Here is an 18,427-nt window from a genome sequence, read left to right on the forward strand (position 1 = left end):
ACGGTCATAGCTATACAGCCGTGTTTTAAATTTTATTCAATGTCACTCAGGAGAAAACTTTTCTACCTTTGCGTTTACAAACATAGCCGCATCTGGCAAGTCTATTGGGTTCATTTTTTTTTACAGGAAGGTACAGTTTCGCTTTGAAATTTCACCCGGTAAAATCCACCACCGAAATGCACATTCGGTGAAACTTTGAGCCTCCTTTGTTTGCAGGTGCCAAGTTTTCCGGCTCGTTTTACAGCGCCAGTATCCATTGCGTACACCCTATAATACATGGCGTCTGATATTTATACAAATTTCACAACAATGCATTTTATTTTTCGTTATAGAATGAAAACGACCCAACTATATAGATATTTTTTTTTCTTTCTTACTAGCGTAGCACATGCTATGCGTTCGAACATAGCGTGAATCAATGAAAATGCAATGCGGGGAACATGGGGACTCGTCAGGCCGTGGAGTGAAGGGCGCCGTGAACGGCGCTCAAGAGGTAGGGCCTCCGCTGGTTGCTGCAGTCGTTCTTGTCGTCCAGCTCAATGTGCATCACGGCAATGCCCAGGTTGTGCTTCTTTTTAACCATCTCGACCTGCGGTAAAGCAAGCGAACAAACAAACACTACAAATAAGAAACCGACATCTATGGAGCGATTAGGGCTGGGCAACTAATCCCTTTCAAAGGGGCACGCCATTATGCCTGTCTGCCATTGCTTGGGCACGCACTGAAAGCATATACTGTCGAGACCGGTTATAACGAAGTCAACGGAAATCGAAAATCCCTTCGCTATATCCGCAATTTCGTTATAACCGATTTCGGTTATAACGAAGTGCAAAAGGGAATGAGAAATCGTGTTGGTTTCGCTGTAGCCGCTATTTCGTTATATCCGGCTTCGTTATAACCGATCTTGGCAGTATTGAACACGAGAGCTGCGTCAGTCTTCGGCGAGGACTCGGATCCGATCATGCGCTTCATGGCCGAGAAAGGGCGACCACCAGTGTTGCTTGATGGACATTTGGAAAGGGTCTATCGATCAATTAACATTTCCATTTTAGGATTTATGATATAAATGTCGGTCATATTTTAACCCGTTAAATGGTCGAGTTTTAAGGTATAAAGTGGGTATAAGCTCTAAAGTATCACTAAGTGTTCTTTGATTACTTCTGCTTGTTCCAATGGTAATTTGGTTAAGATAAAACATCGTTAATGAGCACACGCAAATGTAATGCATAAAGGGATGAGCCAAGAGCCGCTTTTAGTTTTTTAAACAGACAAACGCATTGAAGAACTTTCTTGGCAACCAATTTTACAAACACATATTTTGTAAATAGTGACATGTAAAAAAAGAAAATAAAGAAAGAAAAAAAAAAACTTTTAGCCTTTCCACTCTGGTGAAGAAGGAAGAGCAGCAGAGCTGTAGCTTCTAGTCTCGGCGGTGGCTTTCCAGGCAAGCGATCGGCCCTTCTTTCGCGAGGGAATCTGACCGACAGCGGCCTCGCGGCGGTTGCGGAACCATTTGCGCTGCTGCGCACATCGCCGCTCGTTCCGTTCCCGCTCGTCTTCCTCCGAAGAAATGTTGCCGGCATCTATGAACGACGGCAGCAACCAGTTGTCTGGTTGCCGAGGCTGGAAAGGTTGCCGCGATCTATGAGCGACGGCGGCCAAGTTTCACTGTCGGAACACTTCCGAACACGAACGGCGAGATCCGGACGCCGTCGTTCGAAGAGTCAGTAGAGACAAAGGCTGCCATACACGTTTTCACCCCAAGAACCGTAATAAAACAGGTTTGGTTCCTCGCGGAGCATTACTAATTTCCCCCTTTATGTAGAGAATTAAAATATACGTAGGTCTATTTTAGATTAGATATCTGTTATCTTATCTTCAGGTACACACTTCAAACGCCAAAAGCATTTTTGTCCGAGAAACAAATCTTGTAAGAACTACTTTACGCGGCGCATGAACAATGTGTAAGAATTACTTTTTTTTTTATGTGAAAACGAGTATAACATTGCGCATACTTTCTAATTGGGTGCGCACGCACGCGCGAGGCACAGTGTACGCCGATGGGCTTTCGAAGGTAGGAGCTCGCGCTGGAGGCAGGACAACTAAAGCTTCTCCCTGCTGTCCTCACTTTGTCTGTGGCTACTAAGTGCCTTCATACCAGACTTGTTCGACAGTCGTTACTAGTCACGAGTTACTTCTACCTGGGTACCTTTTTCGGTAACGAGTAACGTATTTAGTGTTTCATAGGAAACAAACGAGGAACGTTCTTAGTTACGTTTAGGGCCAAGCAACGAGTAACGGTATTTCGTTACTTTTGAGGAGTAACGCGTACAACAACGTTTGAACAGCCTCGTTTAAATTCTATAACTTGAGTAAGCGTCTATTGCGACAAAGGCGGACGGGCAACCCGAAAAAACAGTATGACGGAATAACTACGCTAATCGCTGAACGCGTCGGTCAAACCCTACAGCTGGGAATGTCCTTCACCCAGAGAACACAATAAGGTTCGTTGATCGAACCTTTCAGAACCGGGCACATACCGAATGCAAAGCCGGAGGTTGCCAACACGGGAAGGAAAAGAACTTATTGTCAACTTGAAATTTTAAAACCAGAGATAACGAAACCTTTAGAGAGGGGAATCCCAGATTCACCATCTCTTCCTGAAGCACAACACTGCCGTTCCTCCGAGCGCGTCAGTAAACGACTCTTCAGCGTCGCTGGAAATGCATTCTCAAGGATGCGGGGAAACATAACTGATGAAAACTTAGAGAAAACTTCACGTGTCCTTGGAATGATTAAAAAAACGCAGGCGAGCATTTGTTAGATTTAAAAACCAAAAACCAAAAGTAACAATCACTTAGTGAAACTTGCTGAGGTAACTCGGGAATACAAGTTGAATATAAAAAGTGGTAACGAAAATTATTTTTGTAGACTAAATGATAGGATGAAAACAAATTCTAAAATGTTTTGGCAATACTTAAAGGGATGCGGCACCAATTTTGCAGGAATTAACGAAATTACCTATAACCAGCAGGTAATTGTAGATGATGCAGAAAAAGCTTCGTGTCTAAATAATTACTTTCAATCTGTTTTCTTACCCAAATATAACTGTCATTGTTTTTCACCCGTCAGCACTGTCCCAATAATGCAGCCAGTCGAACTAAGCGTGGGTGGTGTCGAAGTGTTACTAGAGAGTATCGACGAAATGGCCCAGATCGCATCTCTCCTCGTGTGCTTAAGCGCTGTGCTCATCCGATTTCACTCTTTCTTTATTTAATTTATGAAGTCGCTATCTGTGCGTCTGTTGCGAAACGACTCGAAGACCGCCTCACATAGTTTCTATTCACAAAGGAGGTTCTAGGAAAGATGTCGAAAACTACAGGCCTATTTCGTTAACCCCCATCTCATGCAAGGTCATAGAACATATTTTATACACTGAAATAATAAATCATGACAAAAAACAATCTATTTTCTCAAGAACAGCACGACTTCCGTAAACGCTTATCTTGCACCACGCAGCTTGTCGAATTCTATCATGACTTGTCATCTGATCTTGATGAGGGAGGCCAAAAGGAATGTATATTCCTAGATTTTCGCGAGGCTTTCGATAGCGTTTCGCATTCCCTTCTGCTGAATAGACTTAAGATATTAAATATAGACTTCGCGGTACTAAGATGGAAAAAAATTATTTGCTAGAGCTTTGTCAGTGTGCTTTAGTGAATGCTAAAAGTTCGGCACACGTTAATGTAACGTCGGGAGTCCCACAGGGCTCTTTTCTCTGTCTTAGGGCCGCTCCTGTTTTTAATATATATCAATGACATTTCCTTGGCTATTTCATCTTGTGTTCGGTTGTTTGCTGATGATTGCGTGGTGTACAGAAAAATTAATAACAAAGATGATGCCACCCAGTTGCAAATGGATTTAGAATCCGTTACTACGTGGTGCTCTACATGGAAAATGACTTTAAATCCCAAAAGGTGTGTGCACTTATGTTTTACTATAAAAAGAAGAAAATTGAAGCCCAGTATTATATAAATTACAATACGGTAAACAAGGACTCTAAGTATAAATACTTAGGTGTCACGATACCAACTGACTGTTCGTGGAATTCACATGTGGATGACGTGATTGTAAAGCGACACTGAACTTTATTCAACAAAGCCTAAAATGTTTACTCCCTAACTTAAAGGAAACCGCGTACTTAATATGTGTTAGACCGATTTTGGAATATGCCTGTGCCGTCTGGGACCCGGAAAAAAAAAACATTAATAGACAAACTTGAAAAAATACAAAATAGAGCTGCTAGGTTCATTCTGGAACGGTACGGGCGGAGAGACAGCTGTACTCAAATGAAGACTGAACTGAATTGGGAACCTCTCTCAGCCCGCCGTAAAAAAATGTGTTTAAAGTTTCCATTCTTGATATTTAAAAATAAAGCTGGAATTAACATTGAAACTTAATTAAAATAACCATATTATATTGATAAACTGAACGATCATGCTTTCAAAATTAGAGAGTACCACGCCAGGACGAGCATGTACGCCAACTCTTTTTTGTTTTGTTAAAACGATACGAGAGTGGAATGGGCTGTCGGAGCTGCAAGTGCGCAGTAAAAATGAAAATGTTTTTTTTTTTTTTTTCAGCTGCTGTAACGCTTTAGGGCACTGCGGTGTAATTTCTGAATAAAGAAGAAAAGAATAAAGACGCAGTTACTCGTTAAGTTCAACGTCTACTGAAAAGACAACAATAGACCATGAAACAAAAGCAGTTGTGGATTTGATCGTCAAGCTGACGAGAAAAGTGACTCGCTACTTTCAAGGTAAAGTAGCGCGTTCCTTTTGTGAATAAGTAACGAGTAACGTGCTTAGTTACTTTTTGAGCGAGTAACGAGTAACTGTATTTAGTTACTCTTATTTTGGGTAATGTGTGCTGTCTGCTCCATACACACAGACGCTTTTGCTGAGTGGTGACATTTCAGCCATTTTTCGCCTAATCGTTTTTGTTGTACAACTACGTCTTTCTCCGCGCTTGGAAGGGGGTTCAAATTTAGAAGGTTGACGTCACGAAAACGTGGTCACGGAAGTGACGTCACACAGATAACACCGAATCTCGACACCTGCCGCCGAGAACCGCGCAGAGCGCACGAGCGTCCTTTCTTGTCTTCTGGCTTGCTCACTTCAAAGGCTTAAAGGGATCCTACAACGAAATTGCGGCGCTCATTTTTTGGTCTATATGTGTTCAAAGGAGTAGCATCACATCGAACATACCAATATCTTGTTAAAAAAGTCACGAAAAGGAATTTTAAAACGAATTAAACGATTAGCAAAGAGCACCTGGTGGATGTCGCTAACGCCTCGCTTTTAATGCCCCTCTAGGAACCTTGACAGCTAGTGACGGAGGTTGTCTCGCCTCTGTCCACGACGAGAGAAGAGGGACAGGAGGAACTCCCCTCTTCCCGAGAATGCCTTTTGTGTGTCGCAGAAGTCGCTATTGTCCCCCTACAAGATTAAAGAAGATTAACCCGTCACTCAAAATTCGTACAAAAGCAGCCGCTTCGGTGGCTGGAACGACTAGGCCATCCTCTCGTCGTCAGCCTCGCCGTAGCTTTGCTCGTCCTGAGACGACCTACGTCACGATTGCGTTGGATGTCACACGGTCTCCGCTGGGCCTTCTTCGAGCGCTTGCCATAGTGGGCCGTTTATAACAAAAAATACAGCCCCCAGGCTCAAAATACAAACGTGCGATTGTCATTTACGGATATTGTGGATCATATCCAACCTATTTTTGAACACGACGGGAATATTTCAAATTTCGTTGAAGTATTCCTTTAAACGCGACGCGCTCGCTCCTGTCTGATGGACACGGCGATTGACGCCGCTTCGGCAGCCGTGATTCCAAAATCTTCGCTCGTCGCTCTGGGCAGCGGCCGAACTCGCGTGCTCCGCGGCACGGGCAGCTCGCGCGACTCGGGGAAGCGTTTAAAACAATCGCACGCAATTCCGCACATGGGCCTCTCACACGGCGGCGCGGGTGGCGGCACATTTGCCTCTACCGTAAAGCTCCTTCATGTTTCAAAAGTCGCGCAAGGTTCGTCGATGCGCGACGCACGTGCAACGTGCAGCCCTTGGGAAGATCATGGCGGCACAGCGCAGCACTGATACAGTGTACTAGAATACTTGGGTAGTGCTGGGACCGGAGCGGCTCGACAACATGTGCGCTTTGCTTAGGGTGGAGACATCTCGCCATTTTGTCCCACTTTTATTTTTATTTTTTGTTTAGAAGCGCGTGAAAGAGCGTGTCCCTGCACGCGTTTGTGGCACTGACTGTGCTATGGCGACATTTTGTTTTCATCGATTTCTTTGCATTTTACCCGTGAGCGCGTGCTGTCGGCATCGGGTACTACAAAGGGTGGCATCACCCTAAACAGAAGGACATTGAGGCACCCTAGGCGACGGGAGCTCATGAGGGCGCGTGTATTGACAGTTCGTAGCGGCACTGTAGTCGAGTTATCCGGCTCGCGCAGCCCGCCTTTCTTTTTTTTTTTTTACTTTGAGCGGTGCACGTGTCCGTACCACGATTTTATAGACTCCGTTTCACCTTACGTTGTACCGCAGCGGAGGCTAGAAGCGCGAGCTCATAGCGTTGGCAGCTGCCCTTAATGCACGTGAGCTTGTGCCGCCGAGATGTGCCCTAGAGTAAGAAGCTCGCGCTTGTAGCCTTTCCTGAGGTACGACACAAGGTGAAACAGAGTATAAGAGTATAGGACACTAAAAAAAATCGATATTTTCAAATCTTTTCTTTTCTGACATTTTTTCGGTAGGCGAAGCGTTAATGAACGGTTTAATGGACCATGCTGCAATTGCAGCTTTCAAGGGAGCCATTATTAAAGGCCAACCCACTTTAGAAAATTCGCGAACAAACAACGAGCTTTGAGCGAAAAAGCAACAAGGCGCTCGTTTTTGTTGACTTTGTCCGTCCCTTCTCGTTTTCTTCCTCAAGCTTAATTATCTCTACCAACCCGCTCCTTCTGTCCTGAGATATTCATCGCTAAAATTTTGCCTTTCTTCGCTTAATTAAAAAACCGCGCGCTGAAAGCGCGAATGAGGTTGTGTTTATATCAATGCGTAAGAAGAATGACACAGTTGTTTCTGTCCCCTCGTCACTAACTCGACAGCGTGTCTTCGGTGGACTCGCCGGCGCCACACATCAAGACGACTATGTCACTATTCTACGTATTATTTTCATAACGCGGTTTCAGAATCAAGCGAAGAAAGGCAAAATTTTACGATAAATATTGCGAGCCTCGTTGCCTTTTCGCGCATTGTCAAAATTCTGTTTGCCTTTAAAGGAGCTGTGCAACGATATTCAATTGGAATGTTTTTCTCTCTACACGAGCTTACTGGCACACCTGGGACTCAAGGATAGCCACACGCAACGCCACTGGCCAAGAAACTCCTTTGTTGCCGTGTAATTTCAAGGACAAAAGCGATCATTTTCATTCAATTCCTCCTTTGCGAAATTTCATGACGTAACTCGGGGATCGCAGTACACCCAAGTGACGATATTTGAATGCGGTTCATAGATTGGACCCGAGCATTGCGTGGGCAATCGACTTGGGCTCGGGATAATCACTAGCTCGAGGAGCATTCAGGTAGTGGCCCGTGTCCAATCGCTGCAACGACGACAACAGCCGAGCCATAACGATGTCTGGAACTCAGCGCGTGTCCTGCGCTTTGCCAACCCCAGCGCGTGGCTATGATCAACACTGGCGGCATATAATCGGCTCCAGATCACGTGGACACTTGTTCTGGCTGCGAGTTGAGGGGGTGAACGCTGCTCGTTTTTCTTTAATTTTATTCTGGGACTTCTATTGCGTGGGGTGAAAAACGAACGCGCGTTTCATAGGTCATTAACGTTATAGGGATCCGTTTTAAGCGGTATTTGTGCACAGTACAGAAATTGTTGCACAGCTCCTTTAAAGGGGCGGTGAACCGATATTCAATTGTAATGTTTTTCACTTTACACGAGCTTACTGGCACTAGTGGGACTCAAGGATACTCACACGGAACGCCACTGGCCAAGAAACTCCTTTGTTGCGGTGTAATTTCAAGGACAAAAGCGATCATTTTCATTCAATCTCTCCTTTGTAAAGTTTGATGACGTAACGTGGGGATCGCAGTAGACCCCAATGACGATATTTGAATGCGGTTCATAGATTGGACCCGAGCATTGCGTGCGCACTCGATTTGGGCTCGTGATAATCACTAGCTCGAGGAGCATTCAGGTATAGTCGGTTGCAAGCTAAGAAAAAACCGGAAATGCCCCTCAGAGGAAAATGTAATCCTACGCCGAGAAACACCAGCCAATCGTTTCCATGACGTCACGATTCCGTGGGCCAATCGCGATCCTTTTGAAAAAAAAAAAAAAGCTCAACATGGCTGCTGGCTTTAGCAACGCGACGCTAGTTTCTCGTGACAATTATTCTGCTTTTTTTTGCACCGTGTTTTACGTGCCCGAGGTTACGCCACGAAATCTTGATGGTATCGGCTTGCGTTTGCAGCAGTTTTTGCGCGACAACGTGAGAATCCAGCGACGCTATCGCCAACGAAAATTTCGAAGCGGGCGCGAGGCTTAGCACTGCTGAGAGGTATGTTAGACGGTATGTTAGACAGTATCTTGGACATAAAATGAAGTGGGAAGACGGTACAGTGGACATGACTTTCTTTCTTTACTAAACAGCTATTTCGTTGACAAAAACGTATTCTAACTTATTTAAATGTCCTGAATGAATTAAATAAATATTGTAGTAGTTTAAGACACGTTTCCTGGGGGAAGAAAAAGCAACGTTGCTAGCGAACTACTTTCTCGACGGCGGAGGCACTTCAGATGGGCGCAATGCGCTTGTGGGTGGAGCTAAAAGATTGTTCTTAGGTTGCATCCGACTATAGTGGCCCATGCCCAATCGCTGCAACGACGACAACAGCCGAGCCATAACAATGTCTGGAACTCAGGGCGTGTCCTGTGCTTTGCCAACCCCAGCACATGGCTATGATCAACATTGGCGGCATATAATCGGCTCTGGCTGCGACTTGAGGGATAGAACGCTGCTCGTTTTTCTTTAATTTTATTCTGGGACTTCTATTGCGTCGGGGGAAAAACGAACGCGTGTTTCATAGGCCATTAACGTCAGGTATCCATTCTAAGTTGTATTTGCGCAAAGTACAAAAATTGTTGCATTGCCCCTTTAATTATAACTCCTTTTAAGACTGCAATTGCACCATGGCCAATTAAGCCGTTAATGAACAAGTTAACTAACAGATTTTGGTTAATTATTGAACCTTGCAACGGTTATTCACCCATTTATTGTCCTCCGAGCCCTACAGATATAACGAAAGACGGCATCCACATATCTGCCACATCTATGTTTTGTAAAATATGTAAAGTTCTGTAAAGAATAAAACAAAAACACCCTGCATGTCTGCGTGAACCAGGTACGCCCCGTGTGAAACCATGGGTCTTTCCCTTCGAATACCCAGCTCAGGCGAGACTTACCTGATTGTCAAAAAGCAGCTGTCGGTTAAATGTATTGTTATGAGCGTGTAGGTTTCAGATGGTTTGCCCTCAAGAGGATCATGCGCTGCATTGTAACCATGTATGCGCTGCTCATTGTAACCATTATTTCAATGCCATGCTGTAAACTATTACAAACTTTTCCCTTGCCTAATCAACATGTGCTCATGTTTTCTGCTCAAAATGTTGTGAAAAAGTTGCTATTTTAAAAATCTTATAAAGCAATACTTGTTCAGCTCACGTTGTCTCAGTTTTTGGACTTAAGTTCAATGTTAAAACGTGTTATAAAAATTTTCACGGCTTATAAGCCATTTCTTACAAGTGAACGTCGGATGGTCCTGGGATGGTCGTGGCAGCCATGAAGAAATCAAAGATTCTCACCCCTTTGCGACCGTCGCTTGGGTGGTTCGTCGCATAAATGAACACAAGAATGAGTGACAAGCGAAGCGAGCTCATTAAGGTCAAGAAAAAGAAGAAGGGCAGAAAAGAAGACAGAGAAGTTAACCTGGGGTATTAAAAACATACTAAAACAATATCGGACTTTAGTATGTGCCGTTTCGTTCCATTATAAAATAAGATAGAAAAAAAAAAAAAACTGTTTCCGAGTTTTAGATATTTCTTTCAAATATCTAATGTTCGACCTTTGCGACCAAGAAATGGTCATTGCATTTAAAATGCTCACCATCCGACAAACCGAAAGTCGCAGCTAATTCTACGCTGAAACAACTTGCAATCCGCTTCTTTAAAGTAGCAATTGTTTTTATGTAAAGGAAGGTTAATGTAGCTTGTACCGTCCAATACATTGAAGCATCATGTTGCAAACGATCGTGCCGCAGCGTAATTGATGCCGCGGTACGACCGCTGGCAGGTCGTAGCTGTATCAGGAATCCTACGTGCACTCCACCAAAGTGGCACCAAAGATTCATATTCTGGCGCGTGCAGCCGCGCACGCGCACACGTTCTGGACAACGCGCCGGTGTCGACCCCTGTCGCGATCAATACCACGCGCTTCAGGCAAGCCCCTCCGGTCCCAAAACCACCCAAGTATTCTAGTACACTGTAGCACTGAGCTAGATTTCAAACGCCATGTTCTTTCCTGAAGTGGCGCGCGGCACGTGCCTTACGCATTGGTACAACAGTGAATGGCGCTACTTTTCCCAGGATAGAGGAGCTTTACTCTACCGGACTTCCAGCCACGGGCATACACTTCTTGCGCACGTGACATCGCCATGAGGCAGGAGGTCGTGGACGTTTCTTCAGCTGCGGCCGTGGCTCTAAGGAAATTTATGCAACATAATAAACCTATGCACCGAACAATTTGTTTTAGTGTTTTTCGAAGTGCGCGCTATCTGGTGTCAGCTCGGGCGCGTAGCCATTGGCTAATGCTTAGATGTCATTTTACCACATAAATCACGCACTGAGTGCGTGTGCACCCAGTGCAACGAAGGATGTGTCCACAGACAGACGTGCAGGCACGCTAGTTTTGACCTATTTACCCAGCCAGCGCGTCATCCAAGGCCACGTTAATAGGGAAAATATACGGGGAGTTCCCGAGAAAACAGAACCATGTTTCTTGGGCCGGATAAATAAACTATGAATCCCAGAAGGCTTAATCAACGTGAGGATGTGACGGTCGGGATAGAACGCAAAAGTTTGATGACTTTTTCTGGATTAGAAGATAATTGAGAAAAACGACATTTCTCTTTGAGTCGGCCCTACGTGTAATGTTTTCAAAATAAGAAATGCTGTTGTGAACGCTCGTGGGATTTATATCAGTAAAAAAACACTTGTCAGCAAGAAGGGTATATTCTTTTCTTTTTTGCTGACAAGTTTGTTTCACTGAAATATATGCTGCAGGCTTCCACGATGTCACATTTTGTTTTGGCGAAGTTAGGCTCAGATGGGCGTCGGCTCATAGAGAAAGTTCATTTTTCTTCAATTATTTTTGGATACAGGTAACGTCATGTTCTCAAACTTTCACATTCTATCCCGACCGCTAGGGTCACATTCTCACGTAATTGAAGCCTTCTGCGATGCAGAGTTTATTTACTCGGGCTGAAAAACAGTTCCTTTTTCTCGGAAATTTCACGTAGGTCGTCTTTTCTACTACTTAAAAAAAAAAAAAAAAAAAAGCGAATAGAGGCAGCTCAAATGAGCGCCCAGCATTGTCACAGAAGGAGAGAGATAGGGAAGGAAGTGATTACGCAAAAATGAAAGAAGGAAGGAAGGGCAGGGAGGAAGACACAGAAGTAAACCTGGGGTATTTTGTCCCGGTTTGCTACTTTGTGTTGGGAGAGGGGGAGGAGGGGATTAAAGGAGAGAAGAAAGAGCAGAAAAAGAAAATAAAACAGCGTAAAACTACAAAGTTTGAACACTGCTACACTGCGCTCTTAGCTAACAATAAAGGTCATCTTCTATCAGCAGAAGTCCGGGCGTGTTATCTTTAAGTCTCTCTTCTATCAGCCGTAGCCGAGAACACTCTCAAGACGTTAAAGGAGCTGTGCAACGATATCCAATTGTAATGTTTCTCACTTGACACGACCTTACTGGCACTAGTGGGACTCAAGGATACTCACACGCAACGCCATTGGCCAAGGAACTCCATTGTTGCGGTGTAATTTCAAGGACAAAAGCGATCATTTTTATTCAATCTCTCCTTTGCAAAATTTTATGACGTAACTCGGGGATCGCAGTACACCCAAGTGACGATATTTGAATGCGGTTCATAGATTGGACCCGAGCATTGCGTGGGCACTCGACTTGGGCTCGTGATAATTGCTAGCTCGAGAAGCATTCGGGTAGTGACCCGTGTCCAATCGCTGCAACGACGACAACAGCCGAGCCATAACAATATCTGGAACTCAGCGCGTGTCCTGCGCTTTGCCAACCCCAGCGCGTGGCTATGATCAACACTGGCGGCATATAATCGGCTCCAGATCACGTGGCCGCTTGTTCTGGCTGCGAGTTGAGGGGGCGAACGCTGCTCGTTTTTCTTTAATTTTTTTCTGGGACTACTATTGCGTTGGGTGAAAAACGAACGCGTGTTTCATAGGTCATTAACGTTAGGGATCCGTTTTAAGCGGTATTTGCGCAAAGTACAAAAATTGTTGCATAGCTCCTTTAAAGAATAAAAGTAGGCAGAGAACGGAAGTACAGAGAAAGAAAAAAGGAAAACCAGTGGTCATACCATACCTACATAAACTGTCCCATAACCTGAAAAGAGTGGGCTTGCACGCACTTGTCAAGTTGGCTAGTTTATGTAAAAAGGTGAATTCCACCTCGAACATCCTAAGCAGACCCGGCTGCACGAAAAAGCACAAAACTTGCTTTGTTGAGTGTACAGAAGATGTTGTGTACTCCGTGCCATTATCGTGCGGGCGTCATTATGTGGGGCAGACTGGTCGCTGCCTAAATGAAAGATTGAGGGAACACCGTTACAACGTTGATGCCGTCATATGAGGACACCTCGGTGTGCATTGCCGGGATTGTGGTTGTACTCCGATTTTCACAGGTTGTACAGTACTAAACAAAAACAGAAACAAAACCACAAGGGAAATACTCGAGGCTCGAGAAATTGCTAGATTAGGGCTGCAATGTGTCAGCGCACCCTCTTTATCGTTATCCGAAAAAGAATTGCAGTTTCTTGACAACCAAGCATGACTAGTTTCGGGTGGGTGCCGATGAGTGATGCAGGAATGTTAGCCTTTTTATGTTTTTTTTTAAAGATTTTTACGATGTGTATTTTATATCTTTCTAACTTGTTTGTGTTGTTGCCTGTAATATATACCGAGCTGCAGCGGAAATAAACTTCAGTCGCTGTGTCTCCTTCTGTGTCCGTAGTCCTGTCGCGCTTTTTAATCATTATGAGTCACCAACTCGCCCAACTTTCTACCCTTGTCTTTAAAAATCTAACAAGTGCTTTTGTGGCCTTAGCTTCTTGGTGTGGATAGTCCGAAGTTCCAAGCACCTTAGTCACGGAGAAGGGTCGGTTGTCTGGGCATGCTAACGTGTTTTTGAGTTGTGTCTTTCAGCGTCGTAGATGACACAATCACACAAAATGTGATGAATTGTTTCAATGGAGTCACAACTTGGGCACTCTGGTATTGTGACCTGTTCAGTCCGATGAAGAAACTTCTGTGTGTATGACACCGAGTGGCATACACTTGGAATGTGGAACAAAAAATCCGGAACCAAAGCGTAGAGAGATTCATACTGATATAGGTCTCAGTATGCCACAATCTTTTTGTTTCGCTGAAGGCGTAGTGATAATGACAGACCGTATGTCGTTTTGACAGCGCGGCACCATGAAATTGAAAGTTAAGAAATGGGCTGACTTCGCATTAGCATCACCTGCCTCGTTCCCAGGTATGTGAGATGGACTTGAGATCCATTGGAATTTAATAGTCTGTCCCAGGTCGAAGCATCTTTTAAGATTTAGTAGAACGTCAATAAGGATTTGATAGTTTTGATTATGTCTCATAAATGTTGATATCATTTGTAGTGCCGGTTTAGAGTCCGAAAATATTGTCCACTGTTCGGGCGGTTTCGGGAAGATCATTTCGAGAGCTTGATTGATTGCCACTAACTCAGAGGCCGTAGATGACGTCGTGTGGCTAAGCTTAAATGCCTTCGTTGTTAGTTGATTGGGGCTCAACACATGCTGTTGAGCTATGTGAACTTACTGAACCATCAGTGTCAACACGAGTTCTTGATGCATGATACGCAAAAGTGAGAGGTAGTAACTGGTCATCTCAAGAAACAAACAACCAACCAGGCCTGTTGATAGATCTTCCAGTTTCTTCCCTCTGCATTACTCATGATATTTTTGTTTCCTCCATCGATGTATGGGCTCTAAAACATATGTATATGAGTTTATATTCCTGCAGATTCTTCAGAATTCGGAGGCCGCCAATTACGGCCAATAATGAAAACAAAAGATTTTTTTTAATGAAAAAATAAACTACACATTGCCGAACGCTTTCTCCGCCCAAATGTAGCGCTAGCTGTCCGAAGCAGATGCCAAACGTTCATAACTAACCGTAATCTTATTCGAAAGCTATGTGATACTTTTGAAATTTTCAATGGGAAAAGGACGGCTGACAGAACTCTCAAATACACGGAACTGCAGAATTGCGCCAGTTGCCGAAAACGGGCCCCATTTTCCCCCATTGAAAATATAAGAAAACCGCTTCTAACTTCTGACAAAGATAACGGTTAGTTTAGAAAACTTGGCATCTGATTGGGATCGCTAGCGCTACATTAGGGCAGAGAATATGATGGGTTGGAGATGCGTAATTTAGTTTTGCGGTGAAAAAGAAAACCAAACAAACGCTGTAAACTGCACACCGCGTGCATATATATAATGGTATCGTGATCTTTTTTATTCGCAGGGATTCGCCTATCATACGCCGTAATTGGCCCTTTTCCTGTCCTGCAGGAAAGTAAACTCGCATATCGTTCGTAAACTGCAGTTTGCCATCTAACAAAGAGGGAATAACTTTCCGTCATGAAAGAGCGGGACGGCGTGCATCACTCCATGTATATTAATTTGGCAGCGGCACTGACCGCGACTAGTGTATTTTTTTTTATTTTCTTCTCGAAAGTATATGATATATATTCTGGTTCGCGTACGCGTCTGTCAATGGCTGCCCCTGAAACCGTTGCATACGACGTGCCGCCCGAGTGCCGAATCGATCGCTGTCTGTCCTTGACGAGACGGGAACGGCCTCGTGCGATTCGTGCGTGACGCGGGTCCATTGAGGGATGTCACAACCGTCACAACAGCCTCTCGCGGCAGCACTTCGGTCTGCGTGCGCGCCTGTCTGTACACGTGGTTCAGCTTGAAGGACAACGATAGTGACGATTCTTTGAAATGCCTCGTTTCTTTCATGTGCACACGTGCCCACGCAAAGAAGAGCATTTGCTCCGCATTGGCTGCTTTTGAGAATGTATTCCGACTGCTACGTAGCGCCCTGCATCTTACCTAGGGATATTAAAATCTTTTTGAAGACTACAACTCCCGAAGGAAAAATTGCGTGCTGCAATCTTCTAATGCGTCATTCTGTGCCAAAGGAGACGCGGCAATTATTTCATGTCTGCGATATGTACGAAAAAATGAATTTGAATAAAGTTGCCTCTGAAGAACAATCAAATTACGTTTTTTTTTTCTGAAATTTGTTTTTATTTTTTTGAAATCAGGCTTCAAATTTCCGGAATTTGCATCAAACCTGTGCAGTAAAAAACAAAACAAAAAGGAAACTTCGTAAAAAACCGGTGGCCTTACAGACTAATTTATGTGGGCGCCACATTACTAATAGTATTCCCTATCTCGCACTAAATTACTAACATTGAAAGATGCCATTTTGGGTCAAAACAGGAGCTTCAAATGGTATAATTGAGCTCCAAAAAGAAGCGACTTTATGATATTTCTTAATTTTTTTAAAATCAACTTGAATTCGGAGTTAGCTACAATAATTGTTTCGTTTATTCTATTAAGAATAATAATTGAATTGCTCGCATTAAATTTTCAAAGCCTCGTTTTGTTGCGTTTTAATTAAATGTAAAAATCTACATTTTATGTAGATATGGTCGTAGTGAGAGTCATGAAAAGCAATGTGGGCAGCGGTGCCTGGAACTTTCACAATAGCCAAAACTTTAATTCACCTCATCTAATACTTTGTATTGTTGCGGAATATATATATATATATATTTAAAGATTAGCCTCTCCGATTAGGCATCCATGTCCTGGTGCCCGCTGACGCACTTCGGCGTTCGCCAGCGAGGCGTCAACGGCGCGAGACGCCGCCGCAAGGTCTTCAAAGCTGTCCTGAAAACGCATTTTATCCAGTTGTCTTTGAGTGTAAGATAGAGCATGCTATTAAGTAATTAGGTGCCCACCTACATTTTTGTGGTACGTAACCACATTTTTACAATGCTTTTCTTCACTACATGCGTTTTATGACTATTACATGAATTTAAAGCATAATATCAGCAAGAAAAAAAAATTTTTTTCACAAAAGTATTTTGATTGCAGTTTTCTTAATACAAATTATATTTTTTCGGACATATCCCAACCATGAAAAAATTGCGTCTCCTTTGGCATGGAAGGCCGAATGACTCCAGTGCACCCATCCCCTCCTTTCCCTCTTTTTTTTTCTCCTGCGAAAGCGCAAAAATAAAGGTAAATTGCCCTTCTACCGGGGAAGTAAAATCCGCTGAAGTTGGCGGGAACTGTATTTCCCAGAAAATTTGGTCTATTTCGCTGACACTGCGTACACAAGACTTGTACGGATTCTACGTAGATGGATTTTGTCTAGCATGGCGAAGACAGGCTGCAATCATGAACCAACTAGCCCAAATTTCTACTTTGCTGCAATTTTTTTCTCTCGTTTATTTGACAATTTATATTCGCAACGCTTTCTTTTCTTTTTAAATCTTACCAGTCGCAAGAAGGAAGAAAGCTTCAAAATGTCAGATGAAAGAGAGCTTCAGACACACGAACTCTGTTCATACCGCATGCTGCGATCGATTCACTCTAAGACCTTGGACAGATAAGTGCGGTTGCTGGTCGTAGGCGCGATATATAAGTTGACCCGAGAGCAAAGACAAAATAAAGGCAGACTTTTTCTCGTTTTACTAGCTCCTGAAAGTAATGTCGACACGAAAAACGAGCAGCAATATTTTTCACCAACGGTTTAAAGCCCTTTCACATACTTACGACTTCAGAAGACTGAGTGCCCTAAAAGCTCTTAAAATCTCTTACGACGAGAGGACACACTGGCACCACCTCTCGGGCAGCAGCGTTTTCGTATTTACTTTTTTTTTTATCCAAGTCATATCAACAACAATTTTTCTTTTTTTTTTTTTTTTGAAACAGGTTTGCAACATTTTTTTGGGAGCGACTTCCCTGATGTAAAAGAATTTTGGTGCTACTGAATACTGAACACTTGGCGGTCCCTTGTATGCCCTATTTCTCTGGCGCATCATTTTTTTCTTTCTCGGATGGAAAAAGAACAAACTTTGACAATGTTATAAACAACCATTTCTAATAGGTGGCACGTATATACTAGACCTCGCAAATACCGCAAAGCCTTCGCTCGAGTGAAATGAAGTTACAGGGTCACCGCATAGATGGCTCCTGCGTGCCAGTGTGTTCTCTCGTTGTAAGATATTTTAAGAGTTTTTAAGGCACTCTGTCCTAAGGAGTCAGTGGCAAGTGTGTGAATACGGGCCTTTATAGAATACACAAATTTCGAAGTTTGTTTTACGTTACACCAAAAAATCGAGTGGAGAGAAATAATAATAGAAAAAAAGAAGACAAGCATATTTGTTGAATTGAAATATACTACCTGGCGAAAATTACAGAAAGGCGTGATAAGGGACCACAGATTTACGTCATATGTACCCGAAGTGTTTGGCGTATTTTAGAGTAACCGAGAGGTTACGTAAGGAAAGCAGGGTTTGACGGGTTTCGAATATATTGTGATCGCTCGGCAGCCAATGAAGTTGCGGTATTAGACGACGTGGACGCCAAACAGCCAATCACGAAGCGTGCACGAAGCATGCACGTCGTCGGCGTTTCGTACAGGCCGACCAAGAAGCAGAAAGAAGGAAACTCTCCCTCAATTCCTCCTTTCCGTTCGAGAATGATGGAGATTCTCCTCCTTCCTGCGGGGAGTAGCACAGAGACCCGCTTCTGTGGGGAGAGGAGGAGAAGGCGAGATGGAAGGGAGAGAAGGAAGCTGGGATCCGGTTTTCTGCCCGGCAGAAGACGATTCTGTAAGTCGGCCTTTAAAGAGGCCTTGCAACGATATTAGCTTGGAATATTTTTCAGTGCACACGAGTTTACTGACACAAA

At 43.7% G+C, this 18,427-nt stretch overlaps 1 protein-coding gene across 1 annotated transcript in view; it reads right to left on the bottom strand.

The window, feature by feature from the left end:
* Positions 1-265: 265 nt before the first annotated feature.
* LOC121835998 overlaps positions 266-18,427 on the bottom strand; it is a 42,163-nt gene continuing 24,001 nt past the window's right edge. Inside the window, exon 7 of the mRNA XM_042290598.1 lies at positions 266-589. Coding sequence (XP_042146532.1) covers positions 452-589 — 138 coding nt within the window. The 3' untranslated portion in view covers positions 266-451. The remainder of the gene's footprint in view (positions 590-18,427) is intronic.

This window comes from Ixodes scapularis, unplaced genomic scaffold (genome assembly GCF_016920785.2).
Source record: "Ixodes scapularis isolate PalLabHiFi unplaced genomic scaffold, ASM1692078v2 PGA_scaffold1__304_contigs__length_218370807, whole genome shotgun sequence".
Lineage (NCBI taxonomy): Eukaryota > Metazoa > Arthropoda > Arachnida > Ixodida > Ixodidae > Ixodes > Ixodes scapularis.